Source organism: Girardinichthys multiradiatus, chromosome 10 (genome assembly GCF_021462225.1).
Source record: "Girardinichthys multiradiatus isolate DD_20200921_A chromosome 10, DD_fGirMul_XY1, whole genome shotgun sequence".
NCBI lineage: Eukaryota > Metazoa > Chordata > Actinopteri > Cyprinodontiformes > Goodeidae > Girardinichthys > Girardinichthys multiradiatus.
In genome coordinates, this window is record NC_061803.1 from 8,634,651 (window position 1) to 8,656,176 (window position 21,526).

At 43.2% G+C, this 21,526-nt stretch overlaps 3 protein-coding genes and 1 long non-coding RNA gene across 6 annotated transcripts; 3 read left to right on the plus strand and 1 right to left on the minus strand.

Annotated features, from left to right (window-relative positions):
• The first annotated feature begins 78 nt into the window (after window positions 1-78).
• Window positions 79-4,820, plus strand: LOC124875396. Its single transcript, XM_047377530.1, has 8 exons — window positions 79-285; window positions 400-465; window positions 563-1,008; window positions 1,090-1,417; window positions 1,541-2,336; window positions 2,429-2,638; window positions 3,125-3,621; window positions 3,756-4,820. Exons 1-8 carry the CDS (start codon window positions 205-207, stop codon window positions 4,818-4,820), a joined length of 3,489 nt encoding a protein of 1,162 aa, XP_047233486.1. The 5' UTR covers window positions 79-204.
• Window positions 4,821-7,240: 2,420 nt separating this feature from the next.
• LOC124874808 lies at window positions 7,241-7,798 on the plus strand. Its single transcript, XR_007039894.1, has 3 exons — window positions 7,241-7,321; window positions 7,492-7,578; window positions 7,661-7,798. It is a non-coding gene; the product is annotated as an uncharacterized LOC124874808 (long non-coding RNA).
• Window positions 7,799-8,507: 709 nt separating this feature from the next.
• On the plus strand, window positions 8,508-13,249 carry LOC124875397. The gene is made up of 8 exons (XM_047377532.1): window positions 8,508-8,714; window positions 8,829-8,894; window positions 8,992-9,437; window positions 9,519-9,846; window positions 9,970-10,765; window positions 10,858-11,067; window positions 11,554-12,050; window positions 12,185-13,249. The coding sequence occupies exons 1-8, from the start codon at window positions 8,634-8,636 to the stop codon at window positions 13,247-13,249; spliced, it is 3,489 nt and encodes a 1,162-aa protein (XP_047233488.1). The 5' UTR covers window positions 8,508-8,633.
• Window positions 13,250-15,244: 1,995 nt separating this feature from the next.
• LOC124875342 (FERM domain-containing protein 6-like) lies at window positions 15,245-21,462 on the minus strand. Of its 3 annotated transcripts, none has more exons than XM_047377452.1 (13): window positions 21,324-21,462; window positions 21,046-21,136; window positions 20,812-20,891; window positions 20,668-20,726; window positions 20,362-20,581; window positions 19,169-19,324; window positions 18,815-18,880; window positions 18,138-18,206; window positions 17,858-18,032; window positions 17,590-17,757; window positions 16,379-16,459; window positions 16,254-16,276; window positions 15,245-16,170 (listed from the first exon to the last, which is right to left on the minus strand). In XM_047377452.1, the coding sequence occupies exons 1-13, from the start codon at window positions 21,393-21,395 to the stop codon at window positions 16,129-16,131; spliced, it is 1,302 nt and encodes a 433-aa protein (XP_047233408.1). In that variant the 5' UTR covers window positions 21,396-21,462; the 3' UTR covers window positions 15,245-16,128. The 3 variants fall into 3 exon arrangements, with proteins under 3 accessions (XP_047233408.1, XP_047233407.1, XP_047233406.1); XM_047377451.1 differs by having other exon boundaries at window positions 16,379-16,492; XM_047377450.1 differs by having other exon boundaries at window positions 16,379-16,495.
• Window positions 21,463-21,526: the final 64 nt, after the last annotated feature.

A 21,526-nucleotide genomic window follows, 5' to 3' on the forward strand; every position in this document is an offset into this window, starting at 1 on the left:
TATGAGTATTTGTTTTCAGTGAATGGCTTCTCATTATACATTCCTTTGATTATTGTCTTTCAGTTTATCAAGCCAAGATTTAGTGGTGCACATCTTGCAGCTGCAAAGCCAAATCTAGCCAGGGCCAGGCCCAGGAACATGACTCAGGTATATAGCAATCAAAAGTCAACTGTATAAAAGTGGATTGTTTATACAAGTTACTTAATGCTCTATTGCTCTATTTTACAGGAACAAGTCACAGAAAGCCAGGAGATCCCGGGTTCTCCAGTCAGCACTGCCATCTCAGTGAGTGATTACCTTTTCAGCTAGAGCTTCTGTAGTTCTACACTTCATTATGTGTACAACATTAAAGTGTTCTTGTACAGAATTAAATATCTGAGATAATGAAACTTCCCACAGGCTGTAGCCCTCCAAACAGAGCCACCAGCCGTCACACCTGAGATACCAGTGGTGTCTCCTGTGTTGGTAAGTGATCCAGCACCGGTGTTTATTTTTTTCATTTTTTTAATAGCAAAGTATGATTATACATAGTTTCTTTTCATTTTTTGCTGCATCTCCTCAGCTGCCCCGTTTATGGGCGGAGGGCATTCCACCCGAAGACCATAGGTGGATAACAAAAACCTTGTTTAGGATGGGGGCAAAGGGCAAAGCGGAGCTCCAGGACAACCTGAGGCTGTGGTACTACCCACCTCAGCCGAGTCCCCTCTACCACCAGGCACCTTCGCCAGACCGCTTCTTCGCCCATCCACTACTCATGTGGATGCCATACAAGTTGTGGAAGGTTAAGGTGGTCTGCCCCAATCCTTCTTGTGGTGGGACTCAGTTGACTGGGGCAGGGCTTCACAAAAGGGCACGGCGGGTCCTGGATGTTGACCGGATTTACACCATGGTCACTGAGACACTGACTTGTGCCAAGTGTAAAGCCTCACACGTGTCCTGGAGCCAAGCTGTCCTCCAACAGCTGGACTTGGCTCACAGGTCAGAATTTCGGGTCATCATGACTCAAAAGTGAGTAGTGAGTCTTCTTTTCTTTTTCCATCTCCAAATGAATGCTGTACATTCTGACTGATGTATTTATCTGTGAACAAGGTATGCCTGTGACGTGCGGGTGATTCGACTTCTGCGGGAGAGGGGCCTGGGCAACAGTCCCACGCGGGTGTTGAAACAGCTGAGGGAGAACCACACAGAGGAGTGGCTGCAACGGGTGTCACGGTACACCACAGAGTGTATGGGCTTCCTCCAGGGCCCTGCACTGCTGCCTGTAACGTTCCCTGAGCCTCCACAGCTTGACGTTGTGCCGAGTTGCAAGTGGCTCCTGTCTGTGTACAGCCAGGACATTTTGGCAAGGCTGGAGGACATCAAGGCCCACATAACCTCAACATATGGCTCCATTCTTAAGATGGACTCCACAAAAAAGGTTGAATAATCTTATTTTCTGCAAAATAGGCTACTATAAACCCCTGTTTTCATTTAAGGTATTTATCATTTCAACATTTCTCAACCATAATGTGTGTGTCTCTGTTCATGTCTTGTGCTTCAGATCACAAAGAAGCTTGCTGGGACAGCAAAGAGAACGGCTCTCTGGCTCACCTCCGTGGGAAACGAGCATGGCCAGATTTTAATCAGTGTCCTGACTGCTCAGGAGGGAGCTGGTTTAGACAGGATGGCAAGTGACCTGGTGAAGAGGTACAAGAAGGCCGGTGTAGATCTCCCTGTTGCTCTGTATGTGGACTGCGGATGCTGTGCTGAGGCAACAGAGACCACTAAGCTGCAGGCCAGATTCAGCGGGTGGCCACAGCTTCTGGTAAGGCTGGATATTTGGCACTTCATGCGGCGGCTTGCCCTCGGATGCACCACCGATGCCCATCAGCTGTACCCACTTTATATGTCACGCATGTCAGCGTGCATTTTTGAATGGGATGCAGCTGATTTAGCACTGCTGCGTGAAGCCAAGGCCCAGCAGCTTCAGGCCCAGGGACTGTCTTCCGCAGATGTGGACAGGCATCTGACCAGGGAGGAGTTAGCTCTCCACTGCCGACGGAGGACACGAGGAGTGACTACCACAGTCAAGCTGTTGGAGGAGCTGTTTGATGTGCTCATGGGGTCCCGTGGCAACGACTCCCTTGGTGTTCCTCTGTTTGATCAGGAGAGGATGGAGCACATCTGGCGGGTGCAGAGGAGGCATGTGAAGTGCATCCAAGATCCACTGGGTGTTGCTCTCTACACTAAAACCGGGGAGCTGACCAAGGGAGGTGTGCGGCTGCCGGTGTTTAGGTGTGCCCGAGGCTCAACTTCCTTGGAGTCTTTTCATCTCCACCTCAACCGCTTCATACCAGGTTGGTGTTGAGATTATTAAAACCAAGATGTGTCTTGTCATTGATTGGTGGTTGTGTATTTGATGTGGTTCATGTGTTGTGTTTGCTTCTAGGGAGCAGTGCCAACAGCCTAAATTTTCAGGTTTACCTGTTGGAAGGGCTGCATAGGTGGAACCAGGACCGGCGTGTTGCTGCCCTTGCAACTGAGAAGTCTCCTCTGTGCTGCTACACGGGTGATTTGCTGCATTCTGTCAACAACAACTATGAGAAGCTGTTTGGCAAAAAGCTAGCACCCGAGTTCTGTCCACCCGCACGTTACACAGGTAAGAATGACATCAGCATTACCAGGCCAAAGAAACGTACGAGGCAGCATCTGATGTCTCTGACAACTCTTATGCTATACTATGTCATGATAAAAATTTATATACATAATAACAAAATTCAATTTGGTTACTGGGTATGTTTTTTTATTTGCTGTGGTTCATTTTGTTTTAGAAGTATATACATATGTGCCAACTGGACATAAAGCAAACAACATAACATGACAAGGGGAGGATTTGTGCTTTAGCTAAAAGCAGCAGTCAACTTAAGCACATTATACATAAGAAAATAAAAATGCTGCTTCAAAATAGGACTAAAAATATTTGTTGTTAAAGGATTCAGCCTTATCTTTGTGCTCTATATGAAATAACTTTTTATAGTGGACACATAACTGAGCAATTTAATTAATTTGTATGTGTTTTATACAGCTGATTTGGTTTTACATTTTCCAGTCTGCATTGTTCCTTATGTATTTTATTTTGTCTCAGGCGAGCTCATCGGACTGCAGTACCTGTTCCGGCAGACTGGTCAGGCACTGCAGGACATGAACCCGGACTCAGAGGACACCGCTCGCTTGGTAGAAGAGCATGATGCGCTGGTCGATGAGGAAGATGAGGGCTTCTCAGAACTTTCAGCTGACCCCACAGTGCTGGATATGGAGGTTTCTTCCGGCAGCTCTTCCACGGTGGCTCCCAGCAGCTCTTCCACAGTGGCTCCCAGCAGCTCTTCCACAGTGGCTCCCAGCAGCTCTTCCACGGTGGCTCCCAGCAGCTCTTCCACGGTGGTTCCCAGCAGCTCTTCCACAGTGGCTCCCAGCAGCTCTTCCACGGTGGCTCCCAGCAGCTCTTCCACAGTGGCTCCCAGCAGCTCTTCCACAGTGGCTCCCAGCAGCTCTTCCACAGTGGCTCCCAGCAGCTCTTCCACGGTGGCTCCCAGCACTTCCTCCATGCTGTCTGAGGCTGGAGATACCTCAAATGAAACATTGGTGAGTAACAGCAATTTGCTACTGTTGTGTACATCATGCATGTTCACGTATTTCATTACATCCAAAACATCAGTTCGTTGGTTTTTAAGGTTTTAAATAGTAATTTTCTGTTTTGTGCTTAATAATATTCACAGGCTGTTGATGACCAGAATGTGCCGGGATACCAGCATGTGGACAGGCTTGCTGAGTACTTGGTGGGGCTTCGGGAGCAGACCTCTCTCTGTCTCACCAACCTACAAGCAGACTGCATCACAGAACTCTGGCAGAGGCTGGATGACAGGGACAAGCAGCGGGTTGTTTATGCAGCACGACACCAGGACAGACTTTTGAGTGGACGCTTTCGTACACCAAAGAAGCCTTCAAAAACTCCTGGTGTGGAGAGCACAACGCGCTGCGTGCTAGGTGCCAGCAGCGCTCCTGCACAGTGGCCTGACTGCTGTAGGTTGGTGGAGACCATTTTTATTCGGCTTTGTGGTCTGCACTCAGCCCCGAAAAGGAAAGGCAAGGGGGCAGAATCACGGTGGTCCTTAATTTTGAGGGACTATCGTAAAATCAGGGATCTGGTGGTAGGTAATGCCCGTGTTATGCAGGGAACAGAGATACAGCTGGTGGAGGTGAACCAGAACACCCTGATTCAGTGGCACAATGGCAGGCAGAAGAAGCAGGAGCTGTCTGTGCTGCTTCAGGGAACTGCTGTACCTCCAAATTTACCTGTGTCTGAAGAACCACTAATGGATGCAAGAGTGCTGCCTTCTGTTCCTGTGCCAGCTCAGTATGAACATCAATACCAGCTGCCAGAGTGTACAGCTGGCCAGGCAAAACAAAGGCAGGCACCAAGTGCCATCCAGCCAAAAGGTGCCACAAAAAGGCCGTCCCCCCTTCTGGTGGCACCAGCTGTTTTTCCGGCTCCAGCAGCCTGGGCACCCTCAGCTCCTGGGATCCCTCACCAGGCCCTCGCACAGGCAGGACAACCTGTGGTTCTATATCAGATGGTCCCACCTGCAGAGATCCAGGGAACCCACCACCAGCAACCTCCAACAAAGAGGCCATATAAAAGAACTGTGCAGGCTAACACCTGCAAAAAATGTGGCCTCTTCCGAACAGCAGAGACTGGGCATAGCCACTACCGAGGGAGGGTCTACTGCCCACAGTCTGAGGTCCTTACAAAGGAACAGTGGTTGGAGGAGATGAGAAAGTAACTAAAATAAGGAGTTTGTAATAAGGTGTTTCACTTTTTTGATCGGTTTTATTGTTACTTCTGTTGTTAGTTCATGCTCAGTGGTGAACCTGTTATTAGTATTATGTTATTTCCAACCTTATCCTTTGCTTGATTTTTTTATATAAATAGTGATCCTTTTTTATTGTTTTTATATTGACAATTGTCTTTGTGAAAGCAACATTTTTTATTGTGCACAGTGACATTGAACAGCTCAAAAATATTTTGGAAGAAATGTAGAGTTTTAATATTTAACAGTGTTTATTGAAAAACAAAAAAGTCTTATATTTCCATTTATTTTCTGAAAGAAAAAACGTTTTTCTTTGTGTACTGAATGACAGTGTACATTAAACAGTGTGTTCAAAATGATTTTTTTGTGATCATTATGAAAGTAATGTAAAATAACTTGAAATTGCTAAGAAAGTATTACATTGTGACATAACACTAAATGATTTTCCTTAATTAGGAATCAGTAGATTTATTGATATAATATATAATTGCAGGTTGTGACAAGCAAAAACGTTTTCAAAGTCCCTATAACACTCGCTAAAATGTAATAATACATATAAACACACACGTACACTACCGGTCAAAGGTTTTAATGGGTATCTTTATTCTCATAACTATTTAAATTGTAGATTCTCACCAGACACAACAAACCTGTGAATAAACACGTGGAATTATGTAGTGAACAAAGTGTAAAATAACTTTAAACATTTTTATAGTTTAGATTTTTACAAAATAGCCTCCCTTTGCTTTGATTTCTGCTTTGCTCTCTTAGCATTCTCTCCATGAGCTTCATGAGGTGATCACCTGAATGGTTTTCCAAAGAGTCTTGAAAGAACTTCCCAAAGGTTCATTGAGTGACGGCCAGAGGTTATTATTTATGTCACTACAGCAAAGGGCGGCTACTTTGAGGATTCTAAAATATACCATATTTAAAGTTATTTTACAATTTTTGGTTTGCTACATAATTACATATATGTTCATTCACTGTTTTGATGCCTTCATTGAGAATCCAAAGACAATGTAAATAAACATAAACTTAAAAATAATATATATATATATATATATATAATATATATATATATGTAATATATATATATATATATATATATATATATATATATATATATATACATATGTGTGTGTGTGTATCCCTCTGTATATATATGAAACGGTTTATTTAATCAAATTCTCAGCCTAAGATGGACAAAATGTCACGTGATCTTCCATTCAGGCCTCGACACCGATTGCGGGTTCGCATCCCTTTCACGGCTGATCAGATGTGTGTAAACATTTTTAAAGTTTCCCATTTTGTGTTCAGGCCACTACATATATGCTTATTAAACAGAAATTTGCATATATTTTCCACATATTTCGTTTTTTGCTCCTTTCCCTTTCCCCCCCTTCTTCCCCCTTTCTTCCCCCCTTTCCCCCTTTCTTCCCCATCATAACTGGCCGAATGTTCCCGCCTTAGCCGAATGTTCCCGCCTTACCAGGCCAGGCGCCGAAGAATGGTCCGGGGAAATGTTGAAAATGTTGAAACAAACAGCCAATCGCGTTTGAGAAATGTTGAAAATGTTGAAACGAACAGCCAATCGCGTTTGAGAAATGTTGAAAATGTTGAAACGAACAGCCAATCGCGTTTGAGAAATGTTGAAAGGCAAACGTAGTTCTGACCTTTGCGTAGGGGCGCGGGACCCCGTTTCAGAAATCCATCCGCGGTAGTTCGAGAGCAAAGTTTGTTGTTAATAACAGATCGAGTCGACGTTGACAAGACAAATTTGTCTTTTTAGCTATATGGTAAGTATCTACAACTTCATGAGAATGTTGTGTGAGATTAGCATGATTATAAGATACGTTTTTAGCGGACTGTTACGCCGGTGTTACGGCGTAAGCACATAGCACTGACTGGTTTATAATTTCAAAAATAAAAAACGTTATAACGTTTTGTATTTCTTAAAAGAAAGAAAGGAGAAATCATGAATAATTTTCATTGCACATCACAATTGTATACCATTTTGTGTTGGTCTTTCACATAAAATTACAATAAAATATATTTATGCTTGTGGTTGTAATAAAATATGTGGAAAAGTTCAAGAGGTATGAATACTATTAAAAGCCACTGTAATTATGTTGTAGTTCTTAGTCAGCCAGTAGCCATTTCAACCAAACTTTATTTATGAAGAACTTAAAAACATTAACCACTGACCAAAGCACTGGACATATAGTAAAGTGCCTAATAATACTGTCAAGATTTTTTTTTTGGTTTGGTTTCTTGAGAGTTTGATAAGCTCTTGTGGTGTTACCATTTGTTTTTAAAAATCACCTCCACATAAGGCATCAAAATCCCACAAGGCAATGCCAGACACTGTCTGGATGGCACGGCTGAGAAGCTTCGCCGCCACAGGGTCATGGCCAGCAGATGAGGGCAACAGGCCAGCACCCAGACAGAAGAAGTGGTACGAGCTGTATCAAAGGGTATGTTTCTATTTAATAGGTTTTTACTTTCACAGTTCATTTGGTACCAAGTGTAACAGCATAAATCGGGTTTAGAGGTATTAATAAAGATGGAATAAGTACGAAATTCAAGTGTGATTTCTGTAACCACACACGGCAACTGATTGAGTTACATCTCCAACTGTTTTTAGATTGAGAAATGTCCCATGATGCAGCATGGGCAGAAGTCCTTGTTTGGTGGTGTCGGGAGATGTTTGTGTGGATTCCACATCCAGAAGGTTGGTCTGACAGTAGGTTTGTTGTATAGTACAAATATCACCTCAAAAGGTGACTAATAATATCTACTTTGTCATGAAACAGCAGCCATCTTCTACAAGCCCGGAGGCTTCAGCTGCAGGTCCTGCCCACGCTGCTCCTACACGGCAGACGTCCACTGCAGGTCCTGCCCACGCTGCTACTACACGGCAGACGTCCACTGCAGGTCCTGCCCACGCTGCTACTACACGGCAGACGTCCACTGCAGGTCCTGCCCACGCTGCTACTACACGGCAGACGTCCACTGCAGGTCCTGCCCACGCTGCTCCTACACGGCAGACGTCCGCTGCAGGTCCTGCCCACGCTGCTCCTACACGGCAGACGTCCACTGCAGGTCCTGCCCACGCTGCTACTACACGGCAGACGTCCACTGCAGGTCCTGCCCACGCTGCTCCTACACGGCAGACGTCCACTGCAGGTCCTGCCCACGCTGCTCCTACACGGCAGACGTCCACTGCAGGTCCTGCCCACGCTGCTCCTACACGGCAGACGTCCTCTGCAGGTCCTGCCCACGCTGCTACTACACGGCAGACGTCCACTGCAGGTCCTGCCCACGCTGCTACTACACGGCAGACGTCCACTGCAGGTCCTGCCCACGCTGCTCCTACACGGCAGACGTCCGCTGCAGGTCCTGCCCACGCTGCTCCTACACGGCAGACGTCCACTGCAGGTCCTGCCCACGCTGCTACTACACGGCAGACGTCCGCTGCAGGTCCTGCACTAGGACAAGTCCAGGGAGCTGAAAGCCACAAGCGGAAACCACCACTGAACTTGTCCATGGTACTTGTACAATTATGAGCATAAACAACTAAACTATGAGTATTTGTTTTCAGTGAATGGCTTCTCATTATACATTCCTTTGATTATTGTCTTTCAGTTTATCAAGCCAAGATTTAGTGGTGCACATCTTGCAGCTGCAAAGCCAAATCTAGCCAGGGCCAGGCCCAGGAACATGACTCAGGTATATAGCAATCAAAAGTCAACTGTATAAAAGTGGATTGTTTATACAAGTTACTTAATGCTCTATTGCTCTATTTTACAGGAACAAGTCACAGAAAGCCAGGAGATCCCGGGTTCTCCAGTCAGCACTGCCATCTCAGTGAGTGATTACCTTTTCAGCTAGAGCTTCTGTAGTTCTACACTTCATTATGTGTACAACATTAAAGTGTTCTTGTACAGAATTAAATATCTGAGATAATGAAACTTCCCACAGGCTGTAGCCCTCCAAACAGAGCCACCAGCCGTCACACCTGAGATACCAGTGGTGTCTCCTGTGTTGGTAAGTGATCCAGCACCGGTGTTTATTTTTTTCATTTTTTTAATAGCAAAGTATGATTATACATAGTTTCTTTTCATTTTTTGCTGCATCTCCTCAGCTGCCCCGTTTATGGGCGGAGGGCATTCCACCCGAAGACCATAGGTGGATAACAAAAACCTTGTTTAGGATGGGGGCAAAGGGCAAAGCGGAGCTCCAGGACAACCTGAGGCTGTGGTACTACCCACCTCAGCCGAGTCCCCTCTACCACCAGGCACCTTCGCCAGACCGCTTCTTCGCCCATCCACTACTCATGTGGATGCCATACAAGTTGTGGAAGGTTAAGGTGGTCTGCCCCAATCCTTCTTGTGGTGGGACTCAGTTGACTGGGGCAGGGCTTCACAAAAGGGCACGGCGGGTCCTGGATGTTGACCGGATTTACACCATGGTCACTGAGACACTGACTTGTGCCAAGTGTAAAGCCTCACACGTGTCCTGGAGCCAAGCTGTCCTCCAACAGCTGGACTTGGCTCACAGGTCAGAATTTCGGGTCATCATGACTCAAAAGTGAGTAGTGAGTCTTCTTTTCTTTTTCCATCTCCAAATGAATGCTGTACATTCTGACTGATGTATTTATCTGTGAACAAGGTATGCCTGTGACGTGCGGGTGATTCGACTTCTGCGGGAGAGGGGCCTGGGCAACAGTCCCACGCGGGTGTTGAAACAGCTGAGGGAGAACCACACAGAGGAGTGGCTGCAACGGGTGTCACGGTACACCACAGAGTGTATGGGCTTCCTCCAGGGCCCTGCACTGCTGCCTGTAACGTTCCCTGAGCCTCCACAGCTTGACGTTGTGCCGAGTTGCAAGTGGCTCCTGTCTGTGTACAGCCAGGACATTTTGGCAAGGCTGGAGGACATCAAGGCCCACATAACCTCAACATATGGCTCCATTCTTAAGATGGACTCCACAAAAAAGGTTGAATAATCTTATTTTCTGCAAAATAGGCTACTATAAACCCCTGTTTTCATTTAAGGTATTTATCATTTCAACATTTCTCAACCATAATGTGTGTGTCTCTGTTCATGTCTTGTGCTTCAGATCACAAAGAAGCTTGCTGGGACAGCAAAGAGAACGGCTCTCTGGCTCACCTCCGTGGGAAACGAGCATGGCCAGATTTTAATCAGTGTCCTGACTGCTCAGGAGGGAGCTGGTTTAGACAGGATGGCAAGTGACCTGGTGAAGAGGTACAAGAAGGCCGGTGTAGATCTCCCTGTTGCTCTGTATGTGGACTGCGGATGCTGTGCTGAGGCAACAGAGACCACTAAGCTGCAGGCCAGATTCAGCGGGTGGCCACAGCTTCTGGTAAGGCTGGATATTTGGCACTTCATGCGGCGGCTTGCCCTCGGATGCACCACCGATGCCCATCAGCTGTACCCACTTTATATGTCACGCATGTCAGCGTGCATTTTTGAATGGGATGCAGCTGATTTAGCACTGCTGCGTGAAGCCAAGGCCCAGCAGCTTCAGGCCCAGGGACTGTCTTCCGCAGATGTGGACAGGCATCTGACCAGGGAGGAGTTAGCTCTCCACTGCCGACGGAGGACACGAGGAGTGACTACCACAGTCAAGCTGTTGGAGGAGCTGTTTGATGTGCTCATGGGGTCCCGTGGCAACGACTCCCTTGGTGTTCCTCTGTTTGATCAGGAGAGGATGGAGCACATCTGGCGGGTGCAGAGGAGGCATGTGAAGTGCATCCAAGATCCACTGGGTGTTGCTCTCTACACTAAAACCGGGGAGCTGACCAAGGGAGGTGTGCGGCTGCCGGTGTTTAGGTGTGCCCGAGGCTCAACTTCCTTGGAGTCTTTTCATCTCCACCTCAACCGCTTCATACCAGGTTGGTGTTGAGATTATTAAAACCAAGATGTGTCTTGTCATTGATTGGTGGTTGTGTATTTGATGTGGTTCATGTGTTGTGTTTGCTTCTAGGGAGCAGTGCCAACAGCCTAAATTTTCAGGTTTACCTGTTGGAAGGGCTGCATAGGTGGAACCAGGACCGGCGTGTTGCTGCCCTTGCAACTGAGAAGTCTCCTCTGTGCTGCTACACGGGTGATTTGCTGCATTCTGTCAACAACAACTATGAGAAGCTGTTTGGCAAAAAGCTAGCACCCGAGTTCTGTCCACCCGCACGTTACACAGGTAAGAATGACATCAGCATTACCAGGCCAAAGAAACGTACGAGGCAGCATCTGATGTCTCTGACAACTCTTATGCTATACTATGTCATGATAAAAATTTATATACATAATAACAAAATTCAATTTGGTTACTGGGTATGTTTTTTTATTTGCTGTGGTTCATTTTGTTTTAGAAGTATATACATATGTGCCAACTGGACATAAAGCAAACAACATAACATGACAAGGGGAGGATTTGTGCTTTAGCTAAAAGCAGCAGTCAACTTAAGCACATTATACATAAGAAAATAAAAATGCTGCTTCAAAATAGGACTAAAAATATTTGTTGTTAAAGGATTCAGCCTTATCTTTGTGCTCTATATGAAATAACTTTTTATAGTGGACACATAACTGAGCAATTTAATTAATTTGTATGTGTTTTATACAGCTGATTTGGTTTTACATTTTCCAGTCTGCATTGTTCCTTATGTATTTTATTTTGTCTCAGGCGAGCTCATCGGACTGCAGTACCTGTTCCGGCAGACTGGTCAGGCACTGCAGGACATGAACCCGGACTCAGAGGACACCGCTCGCTTGGTAGAAGAGCATGATGCGCTGGTCGATGAGGAAGATGAGGGCTTCTCAGAACTTTCAGCTGACCCCACAGTGCTGGATATGGAGGTTTCTTCCGGCAGCTCTTCCACGGTGGCTCCCAGCAGCTCTTCCACAGTGGCTCCCAGCAGCTCTTCCACAGTGGCTCCCAGCAGCTCTTCCACGGTGGCTCCCAGCAGCTCTTCCACGGTGGTTCCCAGCAGCTCTTCCACAGTGGCTCCCAGCAGCTCTTCCACGGTGGCTCCCAGCAGCTCTTCCACAGTGGCTCCCAGCAGCTCTTCCACAGTGGCTCCCAGCAGCTCTTCCACAGTGGCTCCCAGCAGCTCTTCCACGGTGGCTCCCAGCACTTCCTCCATGCTGTCTGAGGCTGGAGATACCTCAAATGAAACATTGGTGAGTAACAGCAATTTGCTACTGTTGTGTACATCATGCATGTTCACGTATTTCATTACATCCAAAACATCAGTTCGTTGGTTTTTAAGGTTTTAAATAGTAATTTTCTGTTTTGTGCTTAATAATATTCACAGGCTGTTGATGACCAGAATGTGCCGGGATACCAGCATGTGGACAGGCTTGCTGAGTACTTGGTGGGGCTTCGGGAGCAGACCTCTCTCTGTCTCACCAACCTACAAGCAGACTGCATCACAGAACTCTGGCAGAGGCTGGATGACAGGGACAAGCAGCGGGTTGTTTATGCAGCACGACACCAGGACAGACTTTTGAGTGGACGCTTTCGTACACCAAAGAAGCCTTCAAAAACTCCTGGTGTGGAGAGCACAACGCGCTGCGTGCTAGGTGCCAGCAGCGCTCCTGCACAGTGGCCTGACTGCTGTAGGTTGGTGGAGACCATTTTTATTCGGCTTTGTGGTCTGCACTCAGCCCCGAAAAGGAAAGGCAAGGGGGCAGAATCACGGTGGTCCTTAATTTTGAGGGACTATCGTAAAATCAGGGATCTGGTGGTAGGTAATGCCCGTGTTATGCAGGGAACAGAGATACAGCTGGTGGAGGTGAACCAGAACACCCTGATTCAGTGGCACAATGGCAGGCAGAAGAAGCAGGAGCTGTCTGTGCTGCTTCAGGGAACTGCTGTACCTCCAAATTTACCTGTGTCTGAAGAACCACTAATGGATGCAAGAGTGCTGCCTTCTGTTCCTGTGCCAGCTCAGTATGAACATCAATACCAGCTGCCAGAGTGTACAGCTGGCCAGGCAAAACAAAGGCAGGCACCAAGTGCCATCCAGCCAAAAGGTGCCACAAAAAGGCCGTCCCCCCTTCTGGTGGCACCAGCTGTTTTTCCGGCTCCAGCAGCCTGGGCACCCTCAGCTCCTGGGATCCCTCACCAGGCCCTCGCACAGGCAGGACAACCTGTGGTTCTATATCAGATGGTCCCACCTGCAGAGATCCAGGGAACCCACCACCAGCAACCTCCAACAAAGAGGCCATATAAAAGAACTGTGCAGGCTAACACCTGCAAAAAATGTGGCCTCTTCCGAACAGCAGAGACTGGGCATAGCCACTACCGAGGGAGGGTCTACTGCCCACAGTCTGAGGTCCTTACAAAGGAACAGTGGTTGGAGGAGATGAGAAAGTAACTAAAATAAGGAGTTTGTAATAAGGTGTTTCACTTTTTTGATCGGTTTTATTGTTACTTCTGTTGTTAGTTCATGCTCAGTGGTGAACCTGTTATTAGTATTATGTTATTTCCAACCTTATCCTTTGCTTGATTTTTTTATATAAATAGTGATCCTTTTTTATTGTTTTTATATTGACAATTGTCTTTGTGAAAGCAACATTTTTTATTGTGCACAGTGACATTGAACAGCTCAAAAATATTTTGGAAGAAATGTAGAGTTTTAATATTTAACAGTGTTTATTGAAAAACAAAAAAGTCTTATATTTCCATTTATTTTCTGAAAGAAAAAACGTTTTTCTTTGTGTACTGAATGACAGTGTACATTAAACAGTGTGTTCAAAATGATTTTTTTGTGATCATTATGAAAGTAATGTAAAATAACTTGAAATTGCTAAGAAAGTATTACATTGTGACATAACACTAAATGATTTTCCTTAATTAGGAATCAGTAGATTTATTGATATAATATATAATTGCAGGTTGTGACAAGCAAAAACGTTTTCAAAGTCCCTATAACACTCGCTAAAATGTAATAATACATATAAACACACACGTACACTACCGGTCAAAGGTTTTAATGGGTATCTTTATTCTCATAACTATTTAAATTGTAGATTCTCACCAGACACAACAAACCTGTGAATAAACACGTGGAATTATGTAGTGAACAAAGTGTAAAATAACTTTAAACATTTTTATAGTTTAGATTTTTACAAAATAGCCTCCCTTTGCTTTGATTTCTGCTTTGCTCTCTTAGCATTCTCTCCATGAGCTTCATGAGGTGATCACCTGAATGGTTTTCCAAAGAGTCTTGAAAGAACTTCCCAAAGGTTCATTGAGTGACGGCCAGAGGTTATTATTTATGTCACTACAGCAAAGGGCGGCTACTTTGAGGATTCTAAAATATACCATATTTAAAGTTATTTTACAATTTTTGGTTTGCTACATAATTACATATATGTTCATTCACTGTTTTGATGCCTTCATTGAGAATCCAAAGACAATGTAAATAAACATAAACTTAAAAATAATATATATATATATATATATATATAATATATATATATGTAATATATATATATATATATATATATATATATATATATATATATATATACATATGTGTGTGTGTGTATCCCTCTGTATATATATGAAACGGTTTATTTAATCAAATTCTCAGCCTAAGATGGACAAAATGTCACGTGATCTTCCATTCAGGCCTCGACACCGATTGCGGGTTCGCATCCCTTTCACGGCTGATCAGATGTGTGTAAACATTTTTAAAGTTTCCCATTTTGTGTTCAGGCCACTACATATATGCTTATTAAACAGAAATTTGCATATATTTTCCACATATTTCGTTTTTTGCTCCTTTCCCTTTCCCCCCCTTCTTCCCCCTTTCTTCCCCCCTTTCCCCCTTTCTTCCCCATCATAACTGGCCGAATGTTCCCGCCTTAGACCGCTCGGCCATCCTGACTGCTCCCTATGCTCGCACGTGATTGGCTATTCGTTTCAACATTTTCAACATTTCCTGTTATTCCTGGGATATGATTGGCTGTAATATTCACTATTATTTAGCATTTTCCCCCATTCTTCGGCGGCTGATAAAGACGTGGGTTCGGGTTCGAATCCCACTTCCCAGAATGTGGGCCCCCTATACCTGTTAAGACTATCACCACCACTGACAACATTTCGATACCGATTTGATGGGATCTGGGAGAGGGAGCCAAATTTTGAGCTTAAAAGCAATCGATAATTACCTTAAATGTATTTGTAAAAAACAAACCGAGCTCAACGAAAAGATGGAACTCGTAGCGTCAGATTGTATCTATGTTCACAGAGCAATGAAACTGTGAAATTATGTTCAATACGTCATATTTAATAAAATTAAATATAATTGAAAAGTTCATTTATTTCAGGAACTCCAGTTACTCAGTGAAATAAGACACAGACCAATGTTTTAAAGCCTTTATGTCTGTTAACTATGATTGTTTGCTAATACAGCTAATGAAAATATGACATTTAAGATTAGAATATTATGTCAGACCAGTAAAAAAAAAAAAAATAATTACAGAAATGTGGGATCAATGAAAAGTATGTTTAAAACCTGCTTAAAGCTTTTTTCAAAAGGTACTTTTAATCTGAGAAATGAACCTCATCGAAATACATTTTCTAACTTATTAAATATGACTGTATGAAGATGTGGAGCTGTAATTGCAGAGGAAGGTGGCAGAGTCACAAACTATTGACTCTATTGAACTATACAAATACACACCATACATCCAGATTTTTAATAGAAATGTCTAATTTTCCTTCAATTTAACAATTATGTGCTAATTTATGTTGGTCTATCACATCAAATTTCACTAAGCATTGAAAGATTGTGGTTGCAACATAAAAAACTGAAAAAGTTTACGTGGTATAATTACTTTTCCAAAACACTTGAAAACCTAAAGTTTTTTTCAGAATCAACACTTATGTGCATAAACTAAGGATTTTATCCTCAGTTAATATTATTGTATGTTCACTTGATTGTAACATCATAGCCTGTTGAAAGCATGCATTACTTTAAACGGATCTGAAATCAGCAGCGAGATCTGAAAACATGTTTCTTTGAAGATGATGATAGCATTCAATTAATGCAGAGCATCCACTTCAGATTGTTTTTAACCTATTATTGTGTTTTTGTGACCTACTGTATGCAATTATCAAGAAAGCAAAATGTTTTGTGTTGAAATTTGATTTTGTTCTGTTCACATAATGTTTAGTCAAGATAGGGAATGTTCTTGTCCTGAGCAGCAGAACATGTGATGAACTCCCATCGCCTCTCGCTGAAAATCAGTCCACAGACACTCCTTCACCAGCTCTCCGGCACAGAACCTGAACACCAGAGGAAACAGTGTTGCTTTTAAAGTAGGAATCAGGGTAGATCGTTCTAAGAGAAACATATGCTTTTTGCTCACCTGTTTCATTTCCATGGTCACAGCTAATAAGCAAAGAATACATCAAGTTACATGATGCACTAACAACAAAAGATACACACACACACAATGCAAATTCTTTCTTTGGTATTGATTTTAACACCAACCTGCCCAGGAAGACGAGGGGAATTCTAATGGTCCACCAACAGACACATCATGTAAGAGCTCAGCCAACCAGGACACCTCAGCTGGATCATCAACAAAAACCTCTTCAGGTTCCTCTACTGCCATTAGGGTTAACACAAAACTAACTTTATTTGAATAGACAAAAGGGCGAAAACTAAAGAATGGGAGGAATGGTTCATCAGTAAACAACTTCAATGAGTTCAAAAAACAGGAATTTAGTTTGAATTTATTGTGAATTTCTTTTAATCCAGGATACATACAGGATTAAATATTTACATTTGCCACCCCAAATTGGATTTTGTTGTCTTTTGGCAAACTACACCTCGACCACATGCTTTCAGTAGCCATCAACAAGCTCCTGGTATAATTTTGCCTGCATATTTGACCCGCAGTCAAATATGCAGTAGTTAGTTTAAAATGGTTGGCTTCCTGCCGTGCCGTAGTCCACATACTTTTAATAGGGTTGAGGTCAGGGACATTCCAGGACCTTAATGCTAGTCTGCTTTATTCATTCCAAAACCAGTTCTGATGTGCATTTTGGATCACTGTCCTACTGGAATATCCTACAGCATCAAAGTTTAACCAACTAAGACCTGATTTATGGTGAAGTTAAAGAACTTGGAGGTAGTGATTATTCATGAAAGCCTTAGGCAATGCTACCACCACCAGTTGACTTAGTTCAAAAGCTTCACCATGACTCCTCTAAACATACTTCTTGTCACTGTGGCCAAATAGCTAAATCTTTGTCTTGTCTTATCATTGTATGCAATTTAAAGGTGTCCATTTTGGAGCAGGCACTTATTTCTTAGCTGGCAGCATTCTAGAATAGACTTTTGAAAGTCACGACCTCAACCCTAGTGAAAACAATGCTTAAAACTAAGGTACGATACCAGAAAATCAACCTGTTTAAATGAACCCAACCAGTTCTGCTAGCAAAAGAGGTCAAATATCTGTCCAGAAGTAGGCAAGATGCTTGTTGATGGCCACAAAAGTGTGTGCTCAAAGACCAGTTCTCTGAAGGAAATACTTCTAAATATTAGATTTGAAGAATGGTATATATTTAAGCCTGTATGTATAATTTTGACCGTGTTTCAATAAACCTTTAAATACGTAAATTATAATCAGTTTTTTCATGTAAAAATGACAAACGAAAGCACATTAAACTGATCAGAGACTTTCTGAATTGTATGACCTGATGAAGGGCTTTGATCTTCATCCTCTGCTTCATCTTTGATCCTGGCTGTGTCCATTTCCTCCAGATCGCTGCAATCTGACACCGATGCAGTGATGTTGTGGCAGCGGAGTCTCTGTCTTAAGCACGTTATGTCACAGATGTAAGCCTCTTTGTGGAGTTGACAGGCTGAACAGACACAAAGACCCAAACAGTAAATCAAGACATTTGAAACCGATCTTAAAGCACAGTTCAGGAAATAGTTTGAAATGAAACTAAATTTGCTGACTTTGTATGTCTTCCAACTGCTGGATGTAGCTGGCTGCATCCTTGGTGCTGATGTAGAAGTGATGGCTGTCGCTCAGGTGTCTCAGAATGTGTTTTGAGTGGAAGGCTGAGTGAGTGTAATACACAAGCTGTGATAACCCCAGGGATCCCACTGCAGTAATTTCAAACCTGCTACCCTGCAGAGGTAAGATGAGGAGAGAGTAAAGAGGAAGAGCATCTGTTGTGTGAGATTATGTCAGATCTCTGTAAGTGGATAAGCACGAAGCTTCCAAAAAACCTACCTGGAAGGTAAAGCGGTCGATATCAGACCAGGTAAAAACAAACAGTGCACACTGCTTCCCTTCCACCTCCTTTGGAAAAAAATAATGGAAGTAATAAAGACGACTGAGAATGCAGAACATAAACGTTCATGTTAATCCAAGACACAACTTTGAATCATGTATTTGTACAGGCACATATAAGCTTCATACTTTTAATTAAACTTCCATAGTGAAGCTACTGTTAATGTCATATACAATTCTGCTTCTTTAATGAGATAGAGTGATCATACATCAAACTATTTTATTGAGTTTTCAGATTTTGCACAAATTAGATATTTTTGTGGATTCTCTCTAGTCCACACAGGTTTAACATAATTACATACAGGCACAAATATACAAATATGCCTTCACTAATGTTTGGATATGTCTCCCTTAGTTATTTACAGAGAAACAGGAGTAAGCCTTCATGTATAGTTTTGGCCATTTGTTAATTACATACAATCCACCAAAGATTTAAACTTCGAACATAATTCTTGTTTTTGAAAACTGACCGAAGTTGTATGTTGTATCTTCTTTGAACCCTGGAAAAAGAACTGTTCAAATGCATCACTGAAGGCCCAGAGTTAATGTGACATTCATGCTCATGATGGATGTACGTAAACGTCTGAATGATATTGTATAACCCACAGACGACCCACCTGATAGATATGGACTCCAGTCAATGCCACGCCGAGAAGGATCGAACTCCTCAGCTCCTTTTTCCCCTGCACAGTTTGAGGAAGCAGAAATAACATAATTGGATTCGTGAAACCTATTTATGGCCAGTGGATTCTCATAAATGATTGACGAATTACAAAGACAAAAAAAAAAAAAAAGACAAATGATGCAAATTGTGAGAGGAAAATCATGTCAAATTAAAGCTTTGCTCAGAAGATGACTGCTTACATATATCAACAATGCATTATTCTTTCAAATGAATTTTACATGAACAATCCTTTATAGGTGCAAACCTTCAGCAATTTCCTAAAGGTAAACTAATGTTAAAGTCAGACCTGTTTCATCCTGTAGAAAGTCAGCGGTCCATCCCACAAGCCACTGGCCTCTTTTAGGAACTGCAGAATGGCTCGGCTGCGTGGCACTCCTCTCAGCTCACCGTGCAACACTGGACTGTGTTGGTGAAGGAAGCTTCTCCCTCTTTGGTTTATTAGCTGACACACACAGATAACATGTAAAGGTTCAGACAAAACTATACTAATTCTGCGTTCGCAAAGTTAGTTTTTTGGGTGCCGAATGGAGCTGTCACAGGATGGCAGGATGGTTTAGACTGACCCATAGTTGGTTATTGCTTTTAGGCTGTTTCTTGCCCACTAGGACAACTAATGATTTAAACAAAAGGTCAATAATCTACTAGGTCAACATAAAGAACATGCAGTTTAATGACAGGAGGTCACTCAGAGTTATTTTGGCTTCTTAGCATTCATCAAGCTATGTTAGCCAGCTTTATCCATTCCAAACCAGCTGTATGTTTGGGATTGTTGCCCAGTTGAGACACAAAGTTTCAACCATTAAGTTGTTAATTTGTGGCTAAGTTAAAGACTTTGAAAGTAGGTCTCCAGATTCATTATTCCACCGATTTTGTGCAATGCACCACCTCCACTGGCAGTGAAACAGACCCTCAGAATGATGCTGCCACCACCATGCTTGACAATTGGTACAGTGTTCTTAGGTTTGAAAACCTCAAATTGACCAATCCAAACATGGTTTTTGCAATTGCGGCCAAAAAGCTCAATCAACATGGGATTGGCTGTGGCTCAGAGGGAGGTTCTGGGTTCAATTCCATTAGAAAACCTCTAATCATCCATTGTTCTTAAATAGATGTGCTTAAGAGAGAATCATCTAAAACAGGGAGCTAAGAGGCAAGAGGCAGCAAGATGGGACTGCCTTAGATTGATGTTTGGGGTTTAGAAAAGATTGGCCCAGAGTGCCATCAAAGCAAGAGGCTGGACTCTATTCCTTCTCCAGTAGGGTGAAGAGTGAGTTTATTTTAGGCAGGGCACCCGTCAATCAGGGTTTGCATGCATTCTATTTGGAGTCACTATTTCACCTAAGAAGCATAGCTTTAAAGATGCAAACGATTCACTGAAAGGTCCCAGCTGAGTATCATCTCTACTTTCACCCAGGGACTATCTTGTTGCGCTTTACCAGTTGTTCCCTCTTCTTGGATACTGGAGACATTTTTTCTTACCCAAGGTGGAAAGTAATCTTCTGTAAGAAAGTATTGCATTCTATCTTGTTTCTCTTCTCCTCCCTCTTTCTCTATCCCTTCCTCAGGCTCCAGATCTCCCACTTCGGCTTGAAGTGCGGAAGCTGCCAGCTGGAAGAAAAGAGCTTCCTGATCGCAGCTATGGGAATGCAGCACTTTCTGCCTCAGCTCCCAGTAGTAAAGTTGCCGCACCTTGCTACTGCTGGAAAGGGATGAGAGAGGAGACATCTTGCCTGGTTGACTAGAGCATCAAACAAAAATACATACCTAGAGGAAATCCAAACTTACAATATCAGGAGCCCACTTTCCAAATAAAACTTTACTCTCAGAAATAAGATGAACGGAACCTGGAAGTACAGAATAAATAATTCTGATTCCTAATTTATTACATCTAGAAAAATATTTGATGAAAATATGCAAAGCAAAACTAACCTTTAAGGATTCCCTGTTCCATATTTTAGCAAAATACTTGCTCAGCTTTTGCTCCAAATCCAGAAAGAGATATTCATTATCTTGGAGCACAAAGTAACACAAAGAAGAGGAGAAACAGAGAGAGGTGCTATTCAAACAAATAGAGCTTATGCATAACCTCCTCCCATCCCAGCGTTCCACAGTAAATGAAGTGAAAACATTTCTTCCTGCTCTCCCACACATTCGCCAACATACCTCTGAGAAGAGCCAGACCAAACACTTGGAGATCACTGACATCGAGCAGACGCAGCACAGCGTTCATCACTTCCAGGCCTCTGGCTCGCATCTGGAAATCAAATAAGAACTTAGACTGCATATATGGGCTGGGAGTTTTAAGTTTTAATCATGCATATTTACATTCAATGAATAAATGATATTCTCTGTACTTCTGCCCGGTTCAGATAATAAATGTTTAAAATTATGTTAATGCTGTAAAGTTATAATTATAAATAGTGTGAGAAGAGCCGTCTTACCCTAACAGAACAGTCCAGGTGCTGTTTGTTGGGCAGAAGAACGCAAACATGTCTCATTTGTCTTGTCCTCATTGTCACAAAAGCTTCATTTAGTCTCGGTCCTCCTTAAATTCTCCTCCTGTCCTCCCACCAAAGCTGGTCCTGCCTCTTCTATCTTAATTACATGTGAGCAGCTACATGAAAGTGGGAAAAACATTCAATCC

Coding starts and splice junctions, on each gene's coding strand:
- LOC124875397 (XM_047377532.1), top strand. CDS start 8,634: ATGCTCTATTGCTCTATTTTACAGGAACAAGTCACAGAAAGCCAGGAG. Junction 9,438..9,518: donor CGGGTCATCATGACTCAAAA/GTGAGTAGTGAG, acceptor TCTGTGAACAAG/GTATGCCTGTGACGTGCGGG. Junction 10,766..10,857: donor CCTCAACCGCTTCATACCAG/GTTGGTGTTGAG, acceptor GTTTGCTTCTAG/GGAGCAGTGCCAACAGCCTA.
- LOC124875396 (XM_047377530.1), top strand. CDS start 205: ATGCTCTATTGCTCTATTTTACAGGAACAAGTCACAGAAAGCCAGGAG. Junction 1,418..1,540: donor AGATGGACTCCACAAAAAAG/GTTGAATAATCT, acceptor CTTGTGCTTCAG/ATCACAAAGAAGCTTGCTGG. Junction 2,337..2,428: donor CCTCAACCGCTTCATACCAG/GTTGGTGTTGAG, acceptor GTTTGCTTCTAG/GGAGCAGTGCCAACAGCCTA.
- LOC124875342 (XM_047377450.1), bottom strand. CDS start 21,395: ATGAGGACAAGACAAATGAGACATGTTTGCGTTCTTCTGCCCAACAAA. Junction 20,892..21,045: donor TGGTCTGGCTCTTCTCAGAG/GTATGTTGGCGA, acceptor TTGTGCTCCAAG/ATAATGAATATCTCTTTCTG. Junction 19,325..20,361: donor AAGATTACTTTCCACCTTGG/GTAAGAAAAAAT, acceptor TGTGTGTGTCAG/CTAATAAACCAAAGAGGGAG.